This window comes from Cuculus canorus, chromosome 6, assembly GCF_017976375.1.
Source record: "Cuculus canorus isolate bCucCan1 chromosome 6, bCucCan1.pri, whole genome shotgun sequence".
In the NCBI taxonomy this organism is placed as follows: Eukaryota; Metazoa; Chordata; class Aves; order Cuculiformes; family Cuculidae; genus Cuculus; species Cuculus canorus.
The window spans coordinates 12,269,596-12,286,002 of record NC_071406.1 but is presented as its reverse complement, the minus strand read 5'-3'; the positions used below and the strand labels follow the sequence as shown (position 1 = coordinate 12,286,002).

Here is a 16,407-nt window from a genome sequence, read left to right as displayed (position 1 = left end):
TTAGCGTGAGGCTACCTCTAAACAGCATGGCAGAATCAGACTCAGTAAGGGGATTTGCATATTAAAGTTGAACATTTTGCCAGCAGAATAGAGACTTATATTGTCTAAAATAACCAGCTAGGTCCCTGTTACAAGGGTATGTAGGCACCATCACAATCCAAAGTGTGTTAGCTAAACTCTGTTAATGCACCTGTTTCTGATTTACAGGTGGAGACATCAGCCTCCATTAGATCGTGCGGAAAACCTGGGGTTGGGCTAATTCAGATTCAGATCTCAGCCCTTTTCAGGAGCTCATTGTTTGACACTTCTCAGATAATGTAGTAAAGGTAAAAGACCCTGCAAATATTTTATAAAGCTTCTGCAAATCACCGGGAAACTGTTTTGACCACAGTACTTCGGAAACATGCACTAGTGCTGCAGTCAGTGCACAACAGCCAGACTCCAATGGTTGTTTTAATCTTGTTTAAACTATTCTCTTAGCAGGGAACTGAGAGACATAAATTATCTACTACCTGCCAGCAAGGTGCCTGTGCTGCAGAAGGTTTTTATGTTACTCAGGAACACATTATATCCAGCTTTGGAGATTCAGTGAAAGAAACGACAGTGTTCTTAACAGTAGGGCCACTTAAATGTAAAAGGGCATGCAGACCTCAGACTTAAAGTAAGCAATAAAAACTGTAATGGAAAATTTCTAGGAGGAAATATTTGGAAAATATATCTATGCAACTTTTAACTGACTCCTGCAGTACCTACTGTTTTTTTCCTCTCATGTATAAAGAGCATCTATCTGCCTGTGGTCCAAAAGTACTTTGATTCTAGAATGAAGGAAACAACAACAATAAAGTACAAAAGTAAAATTCCCATGAAAGCACACAGCATGCGTGTATTTCTTCTTTGTGCTGTGCAAAGTCTGTACAAAAAGCCCACAGTCCTTCTAGACCTCAGAAACGTAAAGGGGTGTGATGCAGAAAATGGAAGCACTGAGTTACACGGCTGAGTACAGCATCCTTGCAGAGCATGGAGATAAAAGCATTCAGACTGAACTCCAGCCCAACTTGCCTCCATGCCATTCCTGTCGACTGTAGTGAGTGAAGCAGGTGAAAAGCACAGATAAGTCACAGCTGAATAGCAGAGAGCAGTCCCGTGAGAGAGACTCATGATGTATTCCTGCCATTAACAAAATAATGTTAAAAAGAGTTCACGCGAAAGTATGAAACTGCAATGTTTCACCTAAGAAACAGTCCTTTATGTAACAGCTGCACCTTCGTCTCCCTTATTTTGGTGTGCTAACGATCCTCCATGGAACTTGTTAGCCGATGTGTATGGATATGCATCTGCAGCCCTGTTACCAGGTGCTGAGGAGGCGGCAAGAGTGGAAAGCCGCCTTCAGGCTCTCCCCTCTGACAGACATCAGCTGGAGAAAAGCAATGTACAGCTGTGCCTCTTCTCTGAGACCACTCCCATGTAAATCCTACAGGGGCTGGTCCTGTCTCTTTTCCTTTTCATCATGTGCTGAAGAGCTGTAGGAAAGGTCATGAGGAGCCGAGGGCTACAATACCATCCATCTGTTGATGGCAACCAGCTCATATGTCTTTTTTCAGCTGATGCAATCAGTGCCTTGACAGAGATGTCACAAAACTTACAGGAGATAAGCCCACAGATCAAAATCAGTTGGCTGAAGCTGGACTAAAGAAGGAAGAGATGTTGCTGGACAGAAGGAGGAGAACTTGACGTAGTTAAGGCAGTGAGCAAATCCTGCTTTCATTTTGGGCAAATGCTATGTCGCTTGGGGTCCCAGCACAGACCATGTTGCTCCTGGATTCAGTATGGCTTGCAAAGGGCTTGTATCTTTTTCCATCCTCTCTGCTGTCATTTTTTGTGGTAAAGGTGACTCATTTTACTTTTTGTGAGAGGCCGATAGAGACTTGTTCTAGTTAAAAAGAGAACAAAGAATAAAGCTTGTCAAATAAAGCAGTAACATATGGGGCACGTGGAAAGCGTAATTCCTTACAGACATACTTGCTGTTGGTCCATTTTTGTGTTTTATTCTTGGTAAAAGAGTGGTTTGAATGTAGATAGACAAGTAAGGATTAGCAGACCCAGTGCAGACTTTGGAAATGTACGTGATCTGAAACTGTCTGGTTTTATAGCCCTGGGCAAATCATATAATCTCTCTGCTACTGTTTTCTGACCTATAATCCAAGGGCAGTAATTCTTCCTTGCTTCTCAGTGGTGAATTAATGAATACTTTCAATGTTTTGCAGTGCCATATACAAATACTACAATTACAGAGAAACAAGCAGCGTATGATATCAATGCCAAACAGATGCAGGGTAAAACTGGTGATGCTGGATAGCGGTGCACTCAGATACAACTGTGATGAGTCCGTTAGTAATGCGCAACTGGATTGATTAAGTACTTGCCACTGTGTAAGGCCTTGTCTCGAGCTGATACTTGATATGTTATTTTTAACCTGAGACAGATGCTCAAATCTCTTGTCTCTTAGGTTTTGGCGATGCCTGTCATGTCAGTACAACTTATCAAGGCGAACTGAAAGGAAGAAACTGTAGTTGCCACATGGTTATCCTTTTTATATTCTTCTGCATAGAAAGATTGCAGCTTCTCAAACTGGATTTTTTATATAACCTTTCAGAAGCAGTTTGAAATAGCTTGCCTTCTTTTTTTCTTCCTTTCTTTTTCTTCCTTCCTGAGATTGTGAGGAAACAATCATGTCCCATTATTTTATCCTTTCCTACCACAATGGCAGCACATCCTGTATGGTAATGACACAGCAGAGAAACTCCACCACGTTGAGGTTACTTTTGCATTGCCTGATACTGAGAACTGTAATGCGAAGAGTCAGAAGATATAACAGTTTTCTACACAGAAATGTCACGGAAGGATTTAAACAGTCTTTGAGGACCTGGGTACCCAGCTGAGATTAGAGGTCTGGATGAGTCAGGGTAGTTGTGTGCAGAATCTTTTCAGCTCTAGGGTGGAGAGCTGAAGGTGAACAGCATCTGGAAGATGTTACCTCTTCCTGGAGGTTTTGATAGCTTATTTGAAATGGTCTTCAGCTGGGGATCCAGAGCCTTTTGCTAGCAGGCTGATGCTTGCAGATTGGGAAGCTGGCACCACAGCGGTGGTGGTGGTGACTAGTACAGTGCTCCACTCCATCCATCCCAGTCAGTAAGGACTCCAAGGGAGAAGTGGCAGCACAAATAGCATATACTGTAGAAGTACGAATATTTGACGACAAGGATGTTTTGTTTGGGGTTCTTTCATTGTAGAGTGAAAGGATTCCTATCTTTCCCTTCCCCAAGTGTCTGTCCAGCTGTTCTGTCCTTCCTTACCCCAATCTGCTTCTGATGGCTCCTGGGCTGTGCCTTGTGTACATTCACTGGCATTTTAGAGTGAGCTAAGAATTGCAAACCCTATCTAAAGGCAGGCTAAACAAGGCCTTCTGCAAATGGGAAGCAAGGCATGGCACTGTGAAATGATTTGCTGAAGGTTATCCAGCTGTGACTGAGAAAAGTGCGCTCTGGTTTTGCTGCAAAAAGATGCCACAAAAGTGTAAATGTTAATAGTGATAACTTTCTCTATGTGTGTTTCTGCTTTGCAAAATTGCATCTCCACTGGGGGCTTGTTAATGTCAACAGCATTCCGTTTTCATGATCACTGCTCGAAGTGATCAGTCAGCTGTATGGATCTACAAATTGCTCCCTTGCAGCCAGCCTCTTAGTCTAATGCTCAGGCGACAGCCAGCTGTAAGGATCAGACTCGAAAAGATGCCTTTGATTTTCCTTTAATGTTGCTCAGCCAAGGAAGAATTTCACACGGCCGCTGGGCGGTAGGTGAAGATCCCTTCTGTTTGTGGAAAGCCAATTATAACCCAGATGACCCGCTTTGACCTTAAGATTACTGGCAGGACAACTAGCATGTCCTTGCAAGGCAGAGCTGGCTCACTGACTGTGCCTAACCAGGGGCACGATTTGTTTGTCTGGATGCAGCAATCATTCAAATATGGTGATTATAATGGATGCTGCACAAATCGATCCTGGTCAGCCTCACTGTACTTATTTGCTTGCACTTTGGCATCGTTGCTGACATGTGAGGATAAAGCAGGGTTCTCCTTTAGGATTTAATGAAAACAAGTGGGAACGACTTACAAGGAGAACAGATCCTAGTTTCTAAGCCTCTCTTCCAGTTAACTCCTCTCCCTTTTCCTTATTTTTTGTTCCCTTTTCAGGGAAGGAGGCTATTTGCCTGAAGGCTCTCGAAAGAGAGGCAGGCACTGGGAGCAAGGTGGATGCACAAAAACCCTAACAAAGTGGGGAGGCCAGTGGGACATGAAAGAAGAATTGGGGTTGTTCAGCCTGGAGATGAGAAGGCTCCAGGGAGACTTTATAGCAGCCTTCCAGTACAGAAAGGGGGCTACACAAAAGATGAGGAGATGAGGACAGGCTCTTTATTGGGGATCACAGGGATAGGGGGAACGGTTTTCTGCTGAAAGAGGTGAGATTTAGATGAGATATTAAGAAGAAATGTTTTCCTCTGAGGGTGGTGAGGCACTGGCACAGGTTGCCTGGAGAAGTCATGGCTGCCCCATCCTTGGAGATGTTCGAGACCAGGTTGGCTGAGGCTTTGAAGCAACGTGATCCAATGGGAGGTGTCCCTGCCCACGGCTGGGGTGTAGGAATTGGATAGGCTTTGAGGTCTTTTCCAACCCAAACCATTCTGTGATTAGGAGGGATTTATAAGCATACTGAGACCATAGCTGCACAAAGGAAAAGCCTTGATAAGGACTTAAAAGTCCTTAAAGGACTGATACTCTTAAGAGAGATGGTGAAGAACTAATCAGTGCTTTAGATGTTCTACGTAAACATACAAACAGCAGCTCAGGACATTAACTGACACAGGTGGATTTTGAAGCAATCTGGATGACGTTTCAGGTCCCTCCAAACCCAGACCATTCTATGATACTATGATTAGGAGGGATTTTTAAGAGTACTGAGACCATATTTGCATTAAGGAAAAGCCATGAACTACTTAAAATATCAAGCTTTAAGAGAGAGATTTAAGAACTTTTGAATGCTTCAAGATGTTCTCCTACATAATCATAGAAACAGCAGCTCGGGACATTAACTGATACCGGCAGATTTTGAAACGGTCTGGATGATATTTCAGGTCCCTTCCAACCCAAACCATTCTACGATTCTATCATTAGGAGGGATTTATACGTGTACTGAGAGCATAGCTGCAAATATGGCAGAGGGTTGGAACTAGATGATCTTTAAGGTCCCTTCCAACCCAAACTATTCTATGATTCTGTGAAGGAAAAGCCTTGATTAGGCCTTAAAAGTCATTAAAGGACTGATACTCTTAAGAGACATGGTGAAGAACTAATCAATGCTTTATATGTTCTCCTACATAATCATAGAAACAGTAGTTCAGGACATTTACTGATACAGGCGGATTTTGAAACAATCTGTATGATGTTTCAGGTCCATTCCAACCCTAACCGCTCTATGATTCTATGAAGTAAAAGCCTTGATAAAGACTGATCCTCTCAAGAGAGATGGTGGAGAAGTATTCAGTGCTTTAAATGTTCTACATAATCATACAAACAGCAACTCAGGACGTTAATTGATATAGGCAGATTTTGAAACGATATGGGTGATCTTTAAGGTCCCTTCCAACCCAAACTATCCTATGATTCTACCATTCTATGAAGGAAAACGCCTGGTAAGGACTTAAAAGTCTTTAAAGGACTGATATCTTTAAGAGAGATGGTGAAGAATTATTCAGAGCTTTAGATGTTGTACATCATCATACAAACAGCAGCTTGGGACATTAACTGATACAGGGGGATTTTGAAATGATCTGGATGATCTTTAAGGTCCTTTCCAGCCCAAACCATTCTACGATTCTATGACTAGGAGGGATTTGTACGCTTATTGAGACCATAGCTACAAGAAGGAAAAGCCTTGATAAGGACTTAAAAGTCCTTAATGAGGGACCTAAGAGAGATGATAAAGAAGTGTTCGTCGCTTTAGATGTTCTATGTAATCATAGAAACAGGAGCTCAGGACATTAACTGATGCAGGCGGATTTTGAAACAATCTGGATGACGTTTCAGGTCCCTTCCAACCCAAACCAAGTGACAAGGGACAGGACTAGAGGGAATGGCCTGAAGCTCCGTCAGGGAAGGTTCAGGTTGGATATCAGAAAAAAATTCTTCACAGTAAGAGTCATTGGGCACTGGCAGAGGCTGCCCAGGGAGGGGGTCGAGTCACCTTCCCTGGAGGTGTTTAAGGAACGGGTGGATGAAGTGCTGAGGGACATGGTTTAGGGAGTGTTAGGAATGGTTGGACTCGATGATCCAATGGGTCCTTTCCAACCTGGTGATTCTGTGATTCTGTGACTTAAAAGTCCTTAAAGAGGGTCTTAAGAGAGATGGTGAAGAACTATTCGGTGCTCTAGTCGTTGTCCATAACCATACAAAGAGCAGCGGGGGACATTAAGGCACACCGGGGGCCTTCGCAGCGACCCGGCCGCCCTTAGCGTCCCGGCTGCCGCCCCACCCCTCAGCGCAGCCCTCCCCCGCCGCCTGCGCCGGGTCCCGCCGCGCTCCCGGGCCGTGGGGGCGGACTCCATTGCCCGTGGTGCCGCGGGGGCGGGGCGGGGCGCGCCTGCGCCGCCAGACGTGGCAGCGGCTCCCGCAGCGGCGGCGGCTGCGAGCGGCTCCGGCGGCGATGGCTGAGCCGGGGCAGGGCGCGGGGGATGCGCGGCGGCGCGGGCGGCTGCCGCTGGTGCTGCTCGGGCTGGCGGTGAGTGGCGGAGCGGGGGCGGCGGGTGTCCGTGTCCCCGGGGCGGAGTTGGGCGAAAGTTGGGAGCGGGACGGGCTGCGCGGCGGGGCTGGGCGCCGCTCGCTTCCAGCGCTCGAACCCTCGCCCCGGCGGGAGCGACCCTCGGGGGCAGCGGCAGCCCCCGCCGCGGGGCAGCTCACGCGCCCCCCCTCCTCGCTGCGCCCTCCTTGCACCCACCCCGCTTGACCCCTGCTTGCGCCCTCCCTGCGCCCACCCTGCGCCCGCCCACTCTCACCCACCCTCTTTGCACCCCACTACACCTTCCTGCGCCCACCCCGCTGCACCCTTCCTTGCACCCTCCCTCATCCACCTTCGTTGCGCCCATCCTGTTCGTGCCCTCCCTCCTTGCACCCTCACCTCGCCCTTGCACCCTTCCTGCACCCTCCCTCCTTGCACCCTTCCTGCACCTTCCCTCCTTGCACCCACCGTCGTCCTCCCTCCTTGCACCCTCCTTGTACCCTCCTTGCATCCACCCCTGCACCCACCCTCCCTTGCCCGCTGTCCTTGCACCCTCCCTGCACCCTCCTTTGCCCACCCCGCTGCACCCTCCCTGTGCTCAGCTTCCCTGCGCCCTCCCTTGCCCACTGTCCTGCCGCCCACCTCCCTTGCCCATCCCGCTGCACTCTCCTTGTGCCCCCCCTTGCCCACCTTCCTTGCCCCCCTCCCTTGTACTCTCCCTCGCCCACCCTGCTGCACCCTCCCTGAGCGTCCTTCGAATGTGGCACTCTCCATCTTCATGCATTCTGGGGGATCTGAGGATGCTTCATTGGTATTACACTAAGTGGAACGCGCCTTACCTCAGGGAGACTCCTAGACTTACGGGAATATTTTAAAGTCTGATTTTTCTGCTTTTTTTTTTTTGTCCAACAGAATTTAGCATAATTAGCTCAAATGACTGGCAAAGACATGCTTTAAAGCACTCCTGTATTTACTTTATTGGCATGAACCAAGGTTCTTCCTTCTGCCTGGACAAATGGAGTAAATAATTAACAAAATATTACAGTAATTTTTTTACAAACGTGTGATCTGAAACCTATTTGGAAATGCGTGACCCAGGACTGCTCATCTAATTCACACAAATCAAGTGCGGAATTGCTAATTGCCGTATGCTTACTCTGCGCTAATATTAGAATTGTCATTGTGGGACAGAAAGCATCAGCGCTGGCTTATGGAGACGTTTGCCCCTGGCAGGGGCCTGGCTGTCAGCTCATTCAGGAGGAGGGAAAAGAAATGGTCTGCATCCTGCACAATTTTTGGTTTGTTCTAAGCTTGGTCAGGAAGCACAGCCCTCTGCTATTTGCAGTTTATTGATTTCAAGTGAAACTGAGGTCAGGCTGAACTCTTCCTAAAATGTTGGAGGCGTCTTGGTGTGGTTGTTTTTTCCCCATGGCTCGTCCTTCATAGACACAGTACTTTTCTCAGTGTTACTTGTGGTAGTGTATTTCTCAGTTTCAGCATATACTGTGGACCTAGTGGAGTAACAAGTGGACTAAATTTTCCCTTCATTTAAAATAACTAAACATGTGGAGGTATTTGTGGTATTTCCTTCTATATCACTGCAACTGTCAGACCTTATCTTACTGTAACATTCATTTTATGATAATATAAGTATTTTGCTGTGATTTCTTTTTGAAGATTAAAAGTTTCCCCCCTTCCCCCAGCTTTTTTTTCACATGAATTTCCTATTCCCATCTATTGTAGTTGCCCTTCTTTGGGCATTACAGAGCTGGTGTCTTTGAGATGAGCAGAGTGGGCCTGCCGTTGTCATGAAATTATACGAGGCCATTATAATTCATCCACATTATTCTCTCTTCCCCTTCTTAATTTGCCCCAGCATCATACTTGCTCTGTGATGCTGCATGCTGAGCAGATGTCTTCATTGAGCTGTTGATTCAGCTAATTCTTTCTCCTTTGCTGTGTACAAGTAGTTTAAATTATTTCTTCCAATTTGCATTATCTTGCACTGGAAGGTGTGATTTTTCATCTTGAAATATGTAACTTGCTGTATGGCAGGATTAAAAAACTAGCCTACAGCTGTGACATTGCAAAACCTGCTTTTAATTTTTTTCTTGAGTCAATGTTTGCAAAGTCAGTGAGGCTGTTCAATCGGGACGTTCTCAGTGTGTAAAGTTAAAGCCAAGGTAATGTCGGCTTCTTGGTGGGACAGAGGTTAATGAGAACATTATCTTCCCTTCCACTCTGCCCTTTTTTTATGTACCCAGCCATGACTTTTTGTTTTCCTCTGGTTTGTTGTTTTTTCTTTCCTGGAAGTGCTGAGTGCTGGCAATGCACCTGGGACAGCAGCTAGAGTCATGCATGCTATCACTCCTGAAAAACAGGGCTCGTTTCTAAAGTAGGACCCAAAATTGGAGGTAGCTTCCGAGAATTGAAATCCTTATCTCTGTAAGATTTCCTGCATTTGTAGAAGGAAAACTACAAAGCTGAATGAAGAAAACACTTCAGTATCTTCTAATGGAAGGTGTTATCTTCTGTGGTAGTGTGAATATGTGAGGAAGATACTGCAGTGATCTCCGCCTGCTGAAAAGTTTTATTTCTTGAATGAGTCGGAGAGTCGTAGGGAAGTTGGGGTTTAACTTTAGATTCCTTATTTGATGTGTCAAGTGGTTGACTATATTTCACAACCAGAGGACTGAATTTACTGCTAGAGGCATAGGGAAGGAGTTTCACATGGAGGTGAATTTACATTTCCTCTGATGTATCCAGTACTGTACTTTCCCTAGCAGAGGCCAGCCACTGCTTCCAACAGGATTACGCATCTGGGATTTGTTTGCTTTGCAAACACTGATGAATGTTATCTCAGGCCAACATTGCAAAGGTCAGTTCATCTTCTCAGTCCTGATGTGATGACAGAGAAACTGAGTCAGGAGTCTGACTGACTTGCAGCCTTTGTGAAGCAGGATTCTTGACTTGATCTCATTCAAACCCTTCAAAGTGCCTTCAAGAAAGGCTTGAAAGAAACACTTTGGGCTTCCAGCTCCTCAGGTCCCCGCAGTGTCATGACCAATGCACCAATAAGCGCTGATATGAACTTGTGAATCCAAGCTTGTGGTGAGGGCTGGGATGTGGCTGCTCTTTGTGTTGCAGGTAGTCCTGCAGGGCGGCAGCAATGGCATTGCCTCCAGTGAGTTTGCAGGTGTCGTGTGAACGCTGCTTCTCCTCTGCAGTGCTCAGGTGCTGTTTCCTGTGGTGGCATTTGGGCTTGAATTCAGGAGTGCCTCTTCCCTCCCAGTTAGTTTGTATTACAGGAGCCGCTTTGGGAAGTGTTTTCCCACAGTCAGAGAGAGATTAGTGCAGAAGCAGATCCCTAATTGCTCCCCTGCCCCACTCCTTCTTTGTCCCTGTTCCCTCTTCAACATACGTATTTGTAGAACTTGTGACATGGGCTGTGCTCTGTCTCCTCAGATGACCTTCACAAATCAAACCTTGGCTTTCAGGACTGGTTTACTTACTCAGCTCCATACCTCATGGAGTGATGTTTTGAATCCATTGGCTTTGGTGCCAAAGCTCCTATTAACTTCAGAAGGTCTGGGGTGTTTCCACGAGTACAGTGTGATCATCAGAAGTGGTGTTTCTTCCCAGAGGTCTGTTCACCACCCTGTGAGCAGTTCATGGTGGAAGAGGAGCCTGTTGTGTTGTTCACCATTTCTTTTGATTTTTGGTGACAGTTTGAGTTCCTTCGTTTCATTAAAAAGGGGGTAATGAGTCTCTGCTTGCTTCGGTGTTGTGTTTGGAGGTCTGTGAATGGAAAAACTCAATGCAGTTTGCAACTGGAATAAGAAACTAGCATTGCCTTCAATTTCCTGGATGCAAACAGGTTCACTCTGGAACTAAGTTAGTTTACTTTGATCCTTCCACCTTTTCATGCTTGTGAAAGTTTTGGCACTTTGCTAGCTGAGTAGCTGGTAGCATTGGTGGAGGGCACTGTGATTTATGAGCTTGCGGAACAAAGCTAACCTCGCTGGTGGCTGCCTTGATGTTGTCCTGACTGTAGTCTTTGGGTTTATAGACATAAGGTGTATTTGCTGAGTGGCTGCAAATAGACTCCTTTTCATCCCCTCATCACTTTTCAGGAGATGGCACACCATGAATGTATGGTTGTGTGCTGCTCTGGGATTAAATGCATCCCAACCTACTCTGATGTTGCCTCCCTTTTGCCTCTTGCAGATTGCCTCCTTTCTGTGTGAATCTTACTCCAAATATTTAAATTAAGCTTCATCTCTTATCACCTGGTGGGAAAAATGTGAGGATTAATTAGTTAATATTTGTGCAATGCTTTGAAGATAACAAGTGCCATAGAAAGTGCTAAGGATTTTCAGGTGTCATTTTTCGCTCTCTCTTCTTTATAAGTCCCATTAATAGTGATTTTGTCTTCTTTTTATAGCAGCTCCTATGTGCTTCTTGAGTAGATGATACTTCTTTAAACTTCTTCAAAACCCAGTTTTTAGTGGGGGATTAAGCTTTGCTCATGCCCTTAGCTTCTGAAGTCTTCCAAATGTGCTCGCACAGAAGTGATACCTGAACCATTATTTCATCAGCAGCTTGTTTAATATATATTGCACCAATGCCTGGCTTGCAGAGAGAACAAGCTTCACATGCATAGTAAGGAAAAAGTTCTTTGTCAGCATTAGTAATTGACCCTATTACAGTCAATAGTTAATTAGTAAATAGTTGCACAGGTTTTCCTTCACTAAGCATTTGAAAACCAGTGATAAACCATACAATTAATTAGCAACAGAGTCCTTAAGAATAACCTTTAGTATAGACTATTATGCCTATAGCTTATGTTCCTTGAAACACAGTGTTTAAGAATGGTATGAACAGTAGAGTTTAGTCAAATCTTGACGTCTCCATGGTATTTTTTGCTATCTTCTATATTTGGAAAGTGAACAGAGCAAGCACCACATTCAGTGGAGTGCCTTATTTGTAGCATTCTTCAGCCTAAGTTAAAGAATACCATGACTCTGTGTCAAGATTTTAATTTGCCTGCCTTTGCGAATAAAAGAAGATATGACACTTGCTTCTTGCAGATAGGACCCACCGCAATAAAATGTCATCAGTGCCTGGTTTTTTTTATTCCTTGAATGGCTTGAGGTGAGAGTTAATTGATCTTGATTATATATGGGGTCAGAATGCATTCTTTGTGGAGCTCATGGGAAACGAACAAAAGCCAAGAACCGTCCAGTGGGAGTGTCTGCAAATGTAAATCTGTTGGGCAAGAATACAGTTTTGTAGTGCTGTCAGTCTTTCAATGCAGAAGTTGTTGATCTTCTGGTCTGTCTGCCATAGTGCTTCTCACCTGGCCATCCCATGCTGCTGCAGGTGCCGGAGCCACCTCTCCCCACTGAGCCCCCAGATGGCTTTTCAGATCAGTCGCAGATTAACTTGCTGCAGTCCCTGTGCTGGGGGTCCTCAGCAGGTTGCAGGTTTGGGAACCCCTGCAGATAAGGTTGGAAAAAGGGGTTGCAGTCCCAGCGGGGACCTGGGACTACTTCAGATGTGAACCCTGACATCTGAGACCCACGTGCTACGATTTCTCTTCCCCCTCTCATTCAAGTAATAAATTCTTAGCAGGCTTCCTTGAGGTACCTTCAAGTAACAGAGAGAACCTGTCTCCCCTCATCTGATTTGATTAAAATATTTCTACAGCTATTTTGGATATTAATCATGAATGAAAACGGGACTGTCCTACTTATCACTATCCATCTTGGAAGGCATTTGTTACAAATGGCTCAGTGATCAAAGCAGCGCAACCCTGAATGTAAATAGCAGCAGAGGGAGGGCTTGTGAGTGAAAAGCAAGCAATTATTGCACAAGGTCAAGAGTGGTTTGTGTGATGAACAAGGAAGATAAAACATCTGCAGTCAAACTGTGATTCTTGTAAACAAGGGGGCTTTGGATTTGAATGTCTTGTACTTTTAAGCAAGAACAAATTTGGGGGGAAGGGAGCAACAGATCGGTTCCTCTCTTGCAGTTGCCTGGAGGTGACTTAGACCTGTTTTTTTCAGTACGTGCACGCTGCCTGCACACCAGGACCTGGCCGCACCATCCGCTGATCTGCGGGTTTACGAACCTCCATCACTGCGGTACAGAGATGTTCTTTCAAATCCACCTTCTCAAGTTAAGCATGTGCTCTGCCACAGGGTTCATTTTTGGAACTGTAGGGAAGAGAAGGTGAGATCCAGTCTTGTTCTTGGCATTTCTTGCCTGTTTCCCCTCACCTCCCACCTCCTTTTTAATGTAGCAGGGGAGACCACTTTGGAATGTGATCTGCTCCCCTCCTAAAGAAATTAATTGTGAAGTTAAATTCAGTCATCTCCGTTACTGCTTGGAATTTTGAGGCAGGATTGCTCTTCAGCTAGACTCCCATAAAATGCCTTGTCAGATGCAATCTGTTTCATATGTACAGGATCACCCATTGATCGTATTTACAGTGGGTTGAATGCTGTTGTCCCAAAATGAGAGTGACATCAGTGGGCGGTTAAGCTAAGACAGAAATCAAAGTCAATGTCTTGCTGAAAAATGGGCTTTTGAAATTGTGGTCGAGTGTATGACTGCATCCCTGTCAAGCAGCAGTTGTGCTGGAATCAGCGTCGTTTGTGTCAGCCTCAGTTATTCTTGATGAATAGTGTGCAAATTGTCTACCTAATTATACATGTTAGCGTGCACATAAAAACTGTATGTTGACATGTAGATTCAGGCAGTTAAGCACTGTGTCAGCCACCTATCCATATATACTTTTATGCGTAATTTGTGTCCAGGGAAATATTTTTTCATGCTTTTGAGCTGGAAATAGGAGAAATAGGAAACAGTTTTTTCTGTCCAGTGTACAAGAATACTCCTCTGATAGTTCCACCTTACTTAATTTTGATTTGTGTTTTCTTGTTTTTAAAACCATGTATTTTCATTGCCCTTAATTTAAAATAAATAAATTGTTCTCCAGACCCACTGCTTATCCTTAGCAAAAGACCATGCTGTCATGAAGCTTTTGCGGGGAGCAACTCATAAATTGAACTGTGTTCTGTGGGAACCGCAGTGATGCATTTATCACATTTAATTTGAATAATAAATGTAAAATATGAAAATACGTTCATATTTGTGCTGCTTGAAAGATATTCCCTTTTTTCATTCTGAAATGAGATTCAGACAAGAATAAAAAACTTGTGAAATAAACTCTGCTTTCTCAGATCCTTGATGATTTTGAGAAAACACGGCCTGAGAGATGACCGCATTTTCTGGTAGTGTCGGTCCTGGACGTATAACTGGCAAATAGTTGTTTGCCTGTAACTTTCTGAGTTTCTGAAGGCTCGGATTTTTCTTGGGTTCTCATTCTAAGGGAGTGGGGTTGTGGAGTCTTTTGCTGCTCTTTAACTCGCTTGTGTTTGGCAACTCTGCAAGGACTTACTGGAGAGTTGTGTGTGTGAAGGAAAATTAAACCTTTCAGACTGATCAGACTTCTTCCACCTAGCTTGCAAGATTATATATTTATAAACATGCTTTGATTTGAAGAGCAGAGGCAGAGCTAGAGCACATATAGTTTTGTACCTTGTATTCTAATAGCAGTGTTTCTCAGCAGTATTGAATTGGCTGTCTTGGGAGTTTGGGTTCACTTATGTTTTAGTTGAGAATCCTTTGTGCATCTTAGATCAGACACTCCAGTCACATGACTGATGTGCGACCTACGCCATAAAAAATGCTGTGAAAATAAATGCAGATTGAGATCTTGAGCTGGGGAAAATCTGCAGACTAGATAGAAGTGCTACTAGATTTGCATTTCATAGTCTGCCACATGTAGTCTGCCTTTTTCTGAAGGTCTCCACCGAAGTTTTCTGCATTCAAAGATGTCAGGTGACTGTTGTGTGGGTTCCAGCTCACTGAGCCAGCCGTAAATGAGGACCTGTTACGCTAGGCAGCGTGCAGAACGGTATGAAACAAAATGCGCCTCTCCCCAGTTTTATTGCTATTTCTTGTCAGCATAACAGTCGAGAGGAGAGGGGTGGTTGACAGATGTTGCGCGTATTGGTCCTGATATGCCTTCTATTTTAACAGGTACCAAGGTAAGCAACTTTTGAGGAAATGTTTGAAATGGGTTTTTTTTTTTTTAGTTTTTCAGTGGTGGTCCTGAATAGATTTTAAAGCTTTAGGATGCTCAAGTGACAGGCAATTTTAGCTTGTTTCATATTTGTAGAGTTCCCTACCTGTGAAAGTAGCACTTCCTGATGCATATGAAAAGAGATTTCCTGCCCAGGAGGGACTGCCACCTTTCTTGACCTCTTCTTTTTTCAGTATGAGCTTATGTCTTGTGCCCTGGGTTTAAACAAGAAGCAGCGTTTGATCAGACAGTGTCTGGCTGATGAGGTTTCCTGCAAAATGTCTGGAATAAATCTACTGGAGTCATAGCTCACAATTGAAGTCATAGAGCCCAGTACATGTAAACAAGCCTCATCTTTGCTGCCGCTTTGCCTATGGACTGTGCAGGAATATGAGCTTAGTTTTCTGCGAAGAGAAGGAGGCTGAAACAGATTCCATAGTTTTCTCTTTTTCTGTCCTCCTAATTTCATGTTATTGACAGTACGAGAGGCTCTAGCCCTGGTGAGATTGTAGTTGCTGGATGGGTCATCACACCATTGGCTCTGGAATGCAGCAAAGCAGCTGCGGGGGAGAATGACTGCTCAGCGTTGCTTACCTGCAACAGAGCTGCTGGCAAAGACAGAGGTTCTTTGGGAGGTTTTACGAAAACCCTAGCCTCTCATTTATTGCTGCATAGGGTCTTCATTAATTTCAGCAGGAGAAGGCTGGAAAGTGTGGAACTGCTTAATTCTTACCAGTTTGCAAACACCATGTAGTACAAATGCTTACTGGGAGGTGGTGAACTTTTCAGCTCAGCCAATAACCACCCAGTACTGCTGTGGCTACCTTCCATCTGTAGGCAGCGGATTTCAGTCCAGCTTGATGCCTTCAACTTGGATTTCTAGGGTTTTATAACCGGGAAAGTCTGCAACATTAATCTTAATTAAAGGGAGATGATGATTTATATGACAGGGCTGACTGGTGCGCTTCTATGCACAATGCCTTTCCCAGTGGGTTTTGATCTAAATCATAGGATTGGAGAGAGCTGCTGTAGTAAAACTGCAGGAAAATGAGTAACATGAATTGATTTGATACCTGGGGAGGAATTGGGCAAAGAAGCAGTGGATGTATGCGATGTGATGTGCTTCTCCCTCCAAGCATCTGCTGTTCTACCAGCGCAGTGAGTTTTCTGTTAGTGGCAATGGTGACAAGGCAGTAGGTATGGCACTCGCTGTTTCTGGAATCCAATTTTTCAAGAGGTTTATACCTCTGCCTTTATTGGCTGGGGGGGGAAAGGGAGGAAATCAATGAAATGACTAAGCAGCATTTCCATCTGGAAAAGACATGAAATACACCTGCTGCCAAGCTATGGTTAAAACTCTACAGATGCTGTAAACAAAGTTCATGATATCATTTGGTGTCATGTTGAAAGTGGCCTTTGTGGCTTTTT

The 16,407-nt window shown here is 44.7% G+C and overlaps 1 protein-coding gene across 1 annotated transcript in view; it reads left to right on the top strand.

Annotated features, from left to right (window-relative positions):
- The first annotated feature begins 6,675 nt into the window (after nucleotides 1–6,675).
- The window catches only part of PDIA5 (protein disulfide isomerase family A member 5), a 104,467-nt gene continuing 94,735 nt past the window's right edge, over nucleotides 6,676–16,407 (top strand). Inside the window, exon 1 of the mRNA XM_054070183.1 lies at nucleotides 6,676–6,830. Coding sequence (XP_053926158.1) covers nucleotides 6,756–6,830 — 75 coding nt within the window. The 5' untranslated portion in view covers nucleotides 6,676–6,755. The remainder of the gene's footprint in view (nucleotides 6,831–16,407) is intronic.